Genomic DNA, 10,863 nt, shown 5'->3' with positions numbered 1-10,863 from the left:
GTGTGTGTGTGTGTGTGTGTGTGTGTGTGTGTGTGTGTGTGTGTGTGTGTGTGTGTGTGTGTGTGTGTCTCTGTGTGTGAGTGTGTTACCAGACTCCGATCTTCAGCCCGCTCTCAGGTTCCAGGTAGAAGTTGTGTGTGTGGTTCAATCCCTGGTCCAGAGGTCGCTTCAGGTCGATGAAGTACGGCATCCTCACTGAGGGGGAGGAGGTCAAAGGTCACATACTGATCACATGACTGCTCACTGACACACAGGGTTCCTCGCCAGTCACAATGCTTCCTGCCATCATTACAAGTTAACGGTAATTAGCCCCTCCCTCTGCTGTGTGGGTTCCACCTGAGCCTCGCTGCTAGTTTTAGCCCCCCATCACCGCGAGGAAACCGAGCTGCACCTTCACATCCTTCCTTTTAAGGAGAAATGTGGGCGTGGCACTTTGTCTTCTGCAGTGCACCTGTGCAGGTGACGTGGACAGACTGATGTCTGTGACAATCACCGGACCAACACTTTGTTTTCTAAACTTCACTGAGTCAGACGGACTGTTTGATGCCGTCTGATTGGACGACGAACGCTCTCTAACCGAGACTAGTCATTCACTCAGGTAAGAGAAGCCCAGGAGCTCTCGTGACAGCGGGGAGGAAGAACTCCCTTTAACAGGAAGAGACCTCGACCAGAGCAGGACCTGGGAGGGGCAGGCGGCCGGGGTCTGAAACGATTCATCGAGGTTTCTTTTACTGCGTGTTAACGAAAGGTTTTAATAAATAAAGGAGCGCCTGCTCACACAGACGCTCCGATTGGCCGATTCGGGACACGCTGACTCACCGAAGTTGAGGAAGACGAGTTTGGCCTGGATGGACGGACACAGCTTGATGATGAAGGGAATGGAGACGTAGACTAGCAGCAGCCACAACACCACCCTCTTCAGCTTCCCCACCAGACCCAACCTGAGCACAGACATTCAAAATAACTTTATTTAAACCCCGCCTACTCACTGGGACACACAAAAACAGCACAACATCCTGAATGACCCACACGTGACAAGTTCAGCGTGACACGTGTGACAGGCGTGCAGATCGTCGGACACGTGACAGAAACAAACCTGATTGTTTGGTTTGAACTTTCTGTACATTGATTTTTATTGTGACTTTTACTCCTCAGCTGACATTAAATACACATTTCACTGTGTTATCATGTGACCGCTCATTTTAACAACACAGTAATTAATAGAAAGTTTCTGTGGCGTTTATCTCGGCGTCCGCCCGTCGACCCGACACAGGATTGACTTTTATTACATTTTTATTCATTAATCTGCATCTGACAACGATCGAGCTGCCAAAGACACGAGACATGAATAAACCCTGGAAACTGCAAGAAACACAACTCTGAAAATAACGCACACAACATGTGTGAGCAACGCATGCTCGCGTCCACCGTTTAAATAAAGTTTATTCAAGTTTGGAAGCAGCTGCTTTCTCCCAGGACCCGAACGAGGACAACATGTGAAGGTGACATCTGAGCGTGTGTGTGTGTGTGTGTGTGTGTGTGTGTAAGCTGATCAGCTGTATTGGTATTGCTGCTGTAACAGGACGCTGCAGCTGCAGACCTGAATTATTCATTGATGAGTGAGAGTCTGCAGACCTTCAGCTGTCCTGAGAGCAGCATGTTTACACGTGCACGCACGTGCACGCACGCACACACACACGTGCACGCACACACAGCTTCCTGTCTGATCGTGGCTGTAATGATGAACATAAGCAGGAAATCAATGTTTTTATCTACAAACAGCTTCTAAAGCCCCGCCTCTTTGACCTGGACCACCTCCTCGCCACAGCTGGATCCTCGTGTTCGTGGCGAGCTGGACTCCCACTGTAATGCCTGCAGTGCTGCTGACTCGATATAATAAAACGCTGCTACGTGTTTCACAGTGACTCCCTTAAAAGTGTGTCAGAGGTCAAAGGTCACCTGTGTTTGAGGTCGAGACGCTGACTCGGCGTCAGGAGGAGAACTTCTTCTTTCACAAGCTGATTCTGCAGGAAGTGATGACACATGGACTCAAACCCGTGACACACAGCTTTAACACACGTCAGCAGCAGCAAGGTCACTTCCTGTCGGCGTCTGAGCTCAGACGGCGGATCCCGTGTCACTTCCTCTTCTTGTTTGACGTCATCACGTGACAGGTGCCATTTTAGCGCTCGCCTGTGCGTGAGGTTGGTCAGACGCGGCGGCAGCGCTCGCTTTCAACGTGACTAAGCACTGACCACGAGGCCGTCGGCGCTCCATCGCTTTAACGAGCCGCCGCGGCGGTGTGTGTACAGGTGTGTGACGGTCACCGTGGAGATAGTGTGTCTGCGTAAGCAAACCAATCAGAAAACAGTTCAACGTGTTTTTAATGTTTGTTTTAAAACAGCTGAAAATCATTTTACAGAACAAATGATGACGAAAACGTTTTAACATCATTTATCGTCCAAATATTTAAACGTGTCGCATTTTTCTGCCCTGTAAAGTCAATAAAATGCTGATGACGAAGGTCTGAGCTCACGTCGTTTGTTCAAAGGTTTCAATGTGACCAAACAGCCCAAAACGACAGCGTCAACGTCCCAGGATGCACTGGGCCTGACCTGTGCTTCAGGTGACCTCCTGCTGGCGTGCGAGCTGCAGAGATCTAATCAGGATTAAACCAAAGAAGAAGAGTGGACCTGACAGGCCGAGCTGGGGTTAAACTCTGACATTCTTCGTGTATTAAAGATCAGAAAAGAGTCGCTTTGTTTTTTTGGAGTATTTTCTTTAAATTCCTTCATTAAAGGGCGGCTGTGAAGGCGGAGCCTGAGAGCCTTCTTCAGCCCCAACTGTGATGTGCTGCTGGAGGCGGTCCTACGAAGCTCTGAGCCGTGACCGAACACTCAACAATAAAGTCGGGATGAAGGCCGACCTGATGACGAAGCTCTCACAGAAAGTGTCAGCGTCATCCTGATGGAGAGAACGTCAGAATCACAGCAGCTTCATGTTTGTTTGTCTCTCAGTGAAGCTGCTGTAACTGCTGACTTCCTGTGGCTGTAACCACAGATGACTCGGTTAAACTAAACGTGATGATGATGATGTTGCGACAGCGTGAGTGTGTCAGCTGTGGCAGGTAAATATCTTTGGCATCTCGATGTAAAGTTTCCTGCTGCAGTAAACAAAGAGCAGCTTCAGAGCTTTGAACGAGGCGCTGCTTTATTCAGTCCGACCTGCAGCTTCCAGTCTGACCAGCTCGCCGGCCTCGGTGAAACCAGTCGGACCAGAAATGCCGCCCCACAATCAGATCTAGCACGAGGGTCAAAATTCCAGCACGCTGAGGAAATAGCTGACAACCCGGCTCTGATCACCCAGACGGGACACTTTTGGTCTCCTCTGTGACGTTTTTTAATAAGCTGTTTATTCAACTCAGTTTTTAAGCATTTTCTATAAAATGTTCTTTTTCGAGGTGTAATTTTTAACTTTCCATTTCACTGGTGTTTCTTCTTATTTCTATTTACATGTGAGCTGCTTATCATTATGTAGTCAAAGGAGCTTGCAAAGAAAAGCGTCTGGACTTCTTTAAGTTGCTTGAAGACGTTTCACCTCTCATCCGAGAAGCTTCTTCAGTTCTAAGGTCAAATGGTGGAGAGTCCCAGATATAAACCTAGTGGGAGTGGCCCCCACAGAGGGACAAAAGGACCCCCTGATGATCCTCTAATCGCCTGAGCCAAGGTGTGAAACTGGGTATGGGTCCCAATCAGCCAGAGTTTCGGGTGAGTTCATTGTGAAACCTGGCCCCACCTTATCATGTGAATTCCTGAGGTCAGATGGCCCAGGATGTGAGTGGGCGTTTGGGCGTCTGGGAAGGATCTCAAAACTGGATTATAGATGGCAGAGAGTTGGTGTGGTAAACCCCGCCTCTGTTTTGCAAGCTCCTTTGACTACGATGACCTGGATGACTGAGAACCTTCACAGACTTATCATTATGTACTTGTACCTTTATCGCTGTTGACTGTCTCACTGTTCAGCACTGATTATTCTTAAATTAATAAACTTGAGTAGAAAAGCAGCAAAAACAAATATTTTTCTATGAAACTGAATTCACTTCACATCACACTGATTTTCATCTAAATAACGCGATGCTTCAGCATCACAAGTACCTGTCCCGCCTCTCACCTCCGGAACGGTTTGGCCATGCTCCGGTCCGCTCCCGGGCCCTGCCGGCCGCCTGCTGCGGGCCCTGCCGCTTCTCTGCCGGTGCGCTGCTTCAGGTCCGTGTCGCTGTCCAGCAGAGTACCGGTGGTCCCGCTGTCATGCTCCGCTGTCTGCGAGTTGGTCCGCTTACGCATGCCTGGAAACGTGATTGAAAGCGGATGTTAACCGGAGGATACCCCCGTCGTCGGCTGCTGTGCGGGTGACGGAGCGCTGAGAGCCGGTGAGCACGGAGCCGAGTCCCCACTGTGCCTGCGCCGAGATCCGCAGAGAGCAGCTGATCTGAAGCAGATCTGCCGCAGCCAACCGCAGCGCAGGTAACACAACCACGTGGGCGCACAGTGACGCGTCCACGGCCTCCGGGGAGCGTCGGAGCAACGACAATCAAAACAAAACCGGTTTATGAGGATTAAAGAAAGAATGAAGAAAAAAGGAAGCGCACGGGGCTCTCAGGGGCAGCTCGGAAAGTCAAGAAACGCCCAGAAGGACGTGACCAAAGTGAAGCGTGAGAAGCTGTGATCTCTGTCTATCTGTTGGAATATTTAAGTAGCTTCTATCGTGATTTATTCATTGTATTTCATTCCAATACACACCCAAAAATCACAAACTAAAACATTTATGAATCGACATCAGGACACTGAGGATCAAATAAGTCCCACAAAGAGAAGCCACCACAAAGATCAAGTAATTCCCTGATAAGCAGCTGGAGTGATGTGTATTTGATTGGAAGCGTGGATGAAACCCACGATCACCCCGGAAGTTTTGACTTATTTTTGAGGGATTTTGCTGCAGAGAGCTCGTTTTTCCGGTGGAACGTGAACGCAGTATTAACAGTGACGCTAACCCAGGAATAAGCGGCGGAAAGTGCGTTAAAGGCGGCTTTATGAACTCACACAGAGCCAGTGAGTCCGGCTCGTCCTGTTCCCGGTTGTCAGAGGCTCCTGTCGGGATGACGGCTTTATTTTTAGCCGCTGCGCTTACCGGAAGTCACGCTACGGGATAGAACTGAGATCTGACGGTAAATGACGGCTTTCCCGCCCACGGCGACACCAGCACTAGCACGGTCACTCTCACCTCTGAGTTGGGCTCAAATGAAGCCGCTTCACCGCATCTCCGACTCTTCCCGAGCTTTTAGGAATCGCAGCTGCCCGCTTCGTGTCGCGGAGTCGGAGGTTTGACCCAACGCGGCTTCCGGAGCTGCGCCTGGAACGGTCACGTGATCAAAACATTGTTTTTACCGCGAACGTGAGCCGCCCGGTGAAGTAGGAGCGTGTCGCGGCCCAACGGAGAGATTCGCCGGGATTCTGCTCGTTTTTGAGGTGCCACGATGTTCTGCGAAAAAGCCATCGAGCTGATCAGAGAGCTGCACCGCATGAGCGACGGACAGCTGCCCGCGTTTAACGTGAGTGATCCCGGCGAAAACCCAGGGCTTCACCCGGTTTTCAGAGGCAGCGGACTCCATTCACAAACCGGATATTTTAACATTTACCTGCTGCCCAGAGCAGAATAACCGGTCTGTGAGGCATCGCAAACACATCGTCAGTCAGTGCAGACACAGGACTAAACTTCGGCTCAGGTCGGATGATTCAAATACTGACCAATGAGGGGAATTTAAGAAAACGGACTCTGAAAAGTGTTGGACAGAATTACGCGCGTCTTAGAGATCTCATCTAAACATGTTTACACATAACAAGCACTGCATTACATGTCGGCTGTTTTAACGACATCGATGTGCAGCCAGCAGCACACAGTTAATATCTAGTTATGTTGGGCTCTTCGTGGTGAATCATTTCCTGCATATGCTGAATTATCAAAGTGCTGTCAAACTCGTGTGTAGAGTAATAACAAGTCAGTGGTGCTTTGTGGAGGTCTGTGCCTCCACCAGGTGCTGCTCCATTAGATCACTGAGCCTCACTCACAACTGGTTTGGTTTCTGCGTTTCAGGAGGATGGACTGCGACAGGTGCTGCAGGAGATGGAGGCGCTTTACGAGCAGAACCAGAGTGACGTGTGAGTCCACAGCAGGCTGATCTGTGCAGGTTTCCTCAGGGTTCCCAGGGTCTGAGGGTTTGGATCCAGGTTTCTGTTAACCTGACCATGACCAGATTACACTTCCCGTGACCTTGCTCCTCCCTCTCATAGCAGGTTTTAAAACCCATGAAATCCGTATCAAATAAACAGGAAGCCATGTGAAGCTTTGGGCCTCAGTTTCAGTTTAAAATAACGATACTGGGTCCAAAACCACCTACAGTTAATGTTACAATAAAAGCAATAAATAATACTAAATGCAATGAAAATTTTATCTCATGAATTAAATAAAATTGTATTTATACAGCAACAAATTTCCAACAACAGTTGCCTCAGGTAAATGTAAAGACCCTACAGTAACACCGAGAAACCGAGTCAGCCTTCGATCAGACACTTTGGCAACAGTGGAGAGAAAAAACTCCCTTTTAACAGGAAGAAACCTCCAGCAGAACCAGGCTCAGGGAGGCTGAGGAGTGTGATTCTCCTGAAGCTGGAGCACATCCTCCAGAACTCCTTCTAAAAAGGAGGAACACCACCTGAGTGCTGGTTCAGAGTGTCATGAAGGCCCCGCCCACCCCAAACTGCTCAGCGGGACCCCATCCAGCATCCTCTCTGGCACCTGAGTGTCACACAGACAGGTGCGACTGACGGCATCACTGATCAGCTGATGTTCGTGTGTTTCAGGAACGAGGCGAAGAGCGAAGGTCGCGCCGAGCTGATTCCCTCCATCAAACTGCGCCACTGCTGCCTGCTGAGGAACCAGCGCTGCGTCACTGCCTACCTGTAACCACACCTGCAGTCATGTGACCACCTCTCTCTGCCTCACCTTTCTCCTCAATGACCTTTGCTGATCTTTGTCGCAGGTACGACCGGCTGCTGAGGATCAGAGCGCTGCGCTGGGAGTACGGCAGCGTGCTGCCCGCCAATGTTCGCTTCCACATGTGTGCAGAGGAGGTGAGTGTGACATCACTTCCTGTGTTTTCTCTCAGGTGATGCTGATGCTCTGTTGCTCTTTTTATTGGCTGTTGTAAACTTTCACTTTAAAAGCCTGAATAATTCACTTCAGGGGGGGGCTTTTATTGTGAAAGAGGCAGCAGAGCGTACTGTAGCTCTTCTGTGTGTGTTTCTGTGTGTGTGTGTGTGTGTGTGGCAAATCAGCTGACAGGTGTGTGTGTTTTAGCTGCAGTGGTTCAGTCAGTATAAGAAGTCTCTGGCCTCCTTCATGCGCTCTCTGGGGGGCGATGAGGGTCTTGACATCACGCAGGACATGAAGCCTCCAAAGAGCCTCTACATAGAGGTGAGACATTTGACCTTTGACCTTTAGCTGCAGCATGACCTCGTAGCACTGACGCCGACATCTGTCTTTGTTTTTCAGGTGAGGTGTCTCAAGGACCACGGCGAGTTTGAGATTGACGACGGCACTGTGATCCTGCTGAAGAAGAACAGCCAGGTGAGGACGGGATGCCACTCTTCTTCTTCTACTGTTTAAAAACATGTGAAATGTTTCAAGTTGTCATGGTAACGTCTCCTCTGTCCTCAGCACTTCCTGCCGCGGTGGAAATGTGAGCAGCTGATTCGTCAGGGCGTCCTGGAGCATGTGGTGTCCTGACGATGCAGATGTTTCAGCAGCTGGAAAACATCTGCACTCACCTTTATTCTGGGCTCTTCTTCTGATGGGATAATAAATTGTTTTTTTCAAGCTCCGCCTACTTTATTTAAAAGCTCACAGTGAAGCTGGAGGATGAACACTAACTTCTTTCCACTGTATAAAAGTTAACATGAGGGTTACTGATGGTTAGAGACAAATGTAATCGCATGGCAGGATGCTGTAAAAGGACCAGACTTCAGTCAGGAGAACAACTGAGATAATCCATCCACAATACGAGGTTAGTCATTCATATACTGCTGCATGGGCTGTAGTTACATTAGAAGGGTTTAAAAACAGAGGCCGACAGTGATCACTGATTAAACAGAACAAGATACAAAACATTAAAACATGTTAAAAACACAACAGCCTTAATAAACAGTAGTTTGGACCCAGAGTTCATACGCCGTCACTTAAAGACCGGATTAGACAGGCATATGCCATCATGGACCTCCAGAGCGTCTCAGATTCAACAAGGTGAAAGTTTTCCTCAGACTCTGGTCCATGTGGATATGACATCATCATGACATTGGCCAGTGAGTGTACGTCAGCACAGGTGTGAAGCGTTACCTGTAAACCTGTAATCATACTTTGAAATCAAATAAAATGTTGATGTTCAGGTTCAGCTGATCGAGTTTATCGCTGCGGTTATTGGCTCCAGGAGCTCGGCGTCGCCGGGACGTCTGATTAAAAAGATAAAGGTAAGATGACATAAAGATAAAAGAGCAGAGCTCTGAAGCTTTAAAGCCGTGACCGTCGCGTCCTCGTGGCTTTCTCCCACTCGCTCCTCACAGCTCACACCGGACCTGAGCAATTCAATTCAATTTTATTTATGTAGCATATAGCATATAGCGCCAAATCACAACAAAAGGCGCTCAGGCGGCCGGTTCTGGCCCCCGAGCTGCATGTTTGACACCGCAGACTTTCAATGTTGATCGTTTGAGACTAACAATGAAAACCAGCGATTTGCTGTGTAACTCCTACAACATGATATGTGACAGGAAGTGAATCAGCTGGAGGAGGCGGAGTCACAGAGACATTAAAACTTTATTTCAATGACGCAAAAATAAAAAAAAGTTTCATTATAAACAAAGATAATACTGACACACCGAACGTGTGTGTGCTCCAGACATCCACCTGCTCCACACAGGGCACAGGTGAGGCCCCGCCCCCTCCTGCTGGGGCCTTCTGCTCTGCGTTGGCATGGTTATGTGGCGAGCGATGCAGGGACGATGTCCCTCAGCAGCTTGTTGAGCGCGCCGACCTTCTCCTCCAGCAGGAAGTTCTTCTTCTCGGCGCGTTTCTGCCGCTGCTCGGTGACCTGCAGCGCCTTCATCAGCTGCGAGTTCTCCACGTACAGGTCCTTCAGCAGTGCGCTCGACTTGGCGTTCCTCGCCAGCTGTGGGAAAAACGGCAACGGGTCAAAGTTCGATCGGACGTTTGTGAATGGCGGAGAAGCGGCGCCAACGCTCACCTGCTCTTTAAGCTGCTCCACCTTTTCCTGCAGGAGCAGACGGACCGCCTTCAGTTTGGTTTCCACATCCTCCGCCCTCTGCTGCAGCGCCGCCATTGCCTTCTCGTACTGATCCTAAACGCCACACACACAGGAAGTGACAGCTGTAATGCAGTGAGAGGGACGGCCTGTCGCTGCTGCGGGCAGCGGTCATCATCATTCTCCTCATAAAAGGGTAACCTCTGACCTCTGACCCACCTGCTTCGTGCTGATCTGAGAGCTGCTCTTCTGCTCCTGCTGCCTCAGCTCCTCCTCCAGCTGCAGACGACTCCTCTGCTCCTCCATCAGCCGGGCCTGCAGCACCTCCGCCCAGTCCCTGCAGCTGTTGTCCTCCTGCTGCTGTCGCAGGTGCTGCGCCTGCGCCACGCTGAGGGCGGCGTCTGCTCGCACCGCCTGCACAGACGACAGTTTTAAACATGGCCGCCGATCAGACATCCAGAGCTTTAGTGACCAATCGTTTTTATCCTTGCAGCGTCCAAATACTCACACGGCGTGTATGTGTGTGCCCATATGGAAAAGAAATAGTAAAAACATACATGATTTACTCATGAAAGTAAATCATGAGTAAAAATATATTTTTTTAGTAAGTATACGAAACATACAAGTTTCATTATATAATTTTTCAAGGGATCTTATATCTGTTTTCACTCTTGTATGCTTTTCATACAAGTTTCATACAAGACAAATAAAAACTTTATAAGATTTATATATATCTTTTCCATATGGGTGCCTTTATGGACGTACACGTGTCTGTGATGTACAACAGCGAGCGTGTCAGCGTTCTGAAGTGTTTCTGATGTTATGATGGCGTCGACTGACCCGACCACCATCGGTTTATTTTTATATTTTAATGAAATGTAACTAACGTTTCACTCTCAACCTGAAAACTGTTCAGAAATCCTTGAAAATAAATATGGCGTGGTACACCCCACGCCCCTGTGAGCGTTTTAAACACGCCTCCGATCATCTGCAGATTTGTGTGTGCAGCGGTGGGCGGAGCTTTACTTCACGTCACAGTTTGATGAAGGACTCAAGCAGCTGTTTCTTTCATTCTACCTGAGCTCAGTGAGTCGGTAATGGCTCCGCCTCTTTGTGTTTAACACTGGGCTGAATGAGCGCGTCACCTGGTGTTCGCTCGCTCTGCGGTATCACTTCCTGTTCCTGCTCAAACACACAGTGGTGTTTCTGAGTAGCTTATCTGCAATTTAATTAAAACCTTTTAAATACATTCATTTTCATAGTATAATCTTCATGTGCTTCATCCGAAGCACACTCCCTGTGTCTTTATGGTTTCGCTAGCTTAGCTTAGCTCGTAGCCGACTCGTTAGCACCATGGCTACTTCACCTGTCCCTCCTGCACTTTCTTGCTCCTTGTGTCAGATGTTTAGTTACTCCTCGGCCTCCTTTAGCAGTAATGATATCTGTAACAAATGTAGCATATTTGCAGCTCTGGAGGCCAGGATTACTGAATT

The 10,863-nt window shown here is 49.0% G+C and overlaps 3 protein-coding genes across 7 annotated transcripts in view; 1 reads left to right on the top strand and 2 right to left on the bottom strand.

The window, feature by feature from the left end:
* The window catches only part of LOC102200315 (monoacylglycerol lipase ABHD12-like), a 10,742-nt gene extending 5,399 nt beyond the window's left edge, over window positions 1–5,343 (bottom strand). The window contains exons 1-4 of the mRNA XM_005743598.1: window positions 5,281–5,343; window positions 4,171–4,345; window positions 820–941; window positions 89–195 (exon numbers count right to left, since the gene is read on the bottom strand). Of these exons, the coding sequence (XP_005743655.1) occupies window positions 89–195; window positions 820–941; window positions 4,171–4,343 (402 nt within the window). The 5' untranslated portion in view covers window positions 4,344–4,345; window positions 5,281–5,343. The remainder of the gene's footprint in view (window positions 1–88; window positions 196–819; window positions 942–4,170; window positions 4,346–5,280) is intronic.
* Window positions 4,352–7,932, top strand: gins1 (GINS complex subunit 1 (Psf1 homolog)). 3 transcript variants are annotated; one of them, XM_005743534.2, is made up of 7 exons: window positions 4,352–4,711; window positions 6,151–6,215; window positions 6,918–7,016; window positions 7,097–7,187; window positions 7,414–7,530; window positions 7,609–7,683; window positions 7,774–7,932. In XM_005743534.2, exons 2-7 carry the CDS (start codon window positions 6,181–6,183, stop codon window positions 7,840–7,842), a joined length of 486 nt encoding a protein of 161 aa, XP_005743591.1. In that variant the 5' UTR covers window positions 4,352–4,711; window positions 6,151–6,180; the 3' UTR covers window positions 7,843–7,932. The 3 variants fall into 3 exon arrangements, with proteins under 3 accessions (XP_005743591.1, XP_005743590.1, XP_005743589.1); XM_005743533.2 differs by lacking the exon at window positions 4,352–4,711 and adding an exon at window positions 5,101–5,224; XM_005743532.2 differs by lacking the exon at window positions 4,352–4,711 and adding an exon at window positions 5,526–5,608.
* A 980-nt stretch (window positions 7,933–8,912) lies between these two features.
* The window catches only part of ninl (ninein-like), a 30,501-nt gene continuing 28,550 nt past the window's right edge, over window positions 8,913–10,863 (bottom strand). For all 3 annotated transcript variants that reach the window (XM_013913472.1, XM_013913473.1, XM_013913474.1), the window contains 3 exons: window positions 9,590–9,784; window positions 9,353–9,466; window positions 8,913–9,277 (listed from right to left, as the gene is read on the bottom strand). In XM_013913472.1, the coding sequence (XP_013768926.1) occupies window positions 9,086–9,277; window positions 9,353–9,466; window positions 9,590–9,784 (501 nt within the window). In that variant the 3' untranslated portion in view covers window positions 8,913–9,085. The remainder of the gene's footprint in view (window positions 9,278–9,352; window positions 9,467–9,589; window positions 9,785–10,863) is intronic.

The sequence above is a fragment of the Pundamilia nyererei genome, unplaced genomic scaffold (assembly GCF_000239375.1).
Source record: "Pundamilia nyererei isolate P.nyererei 1_Seehausen unplaced genomic scaffold, PunNye1.0 scaffold00133, whole genome shotgun sequence".
Lineage (NCBI taxonomy): Eukaryota > Metazoa > Chordata > Actinopteri > Cichliformes > Cichlidae > Pundamilia > Pundamilia nyererei.
Note: the sequence above shows the minus strand (reverse complement) of the source record. Positions and strands in the feature narration are given on the sequence as shown.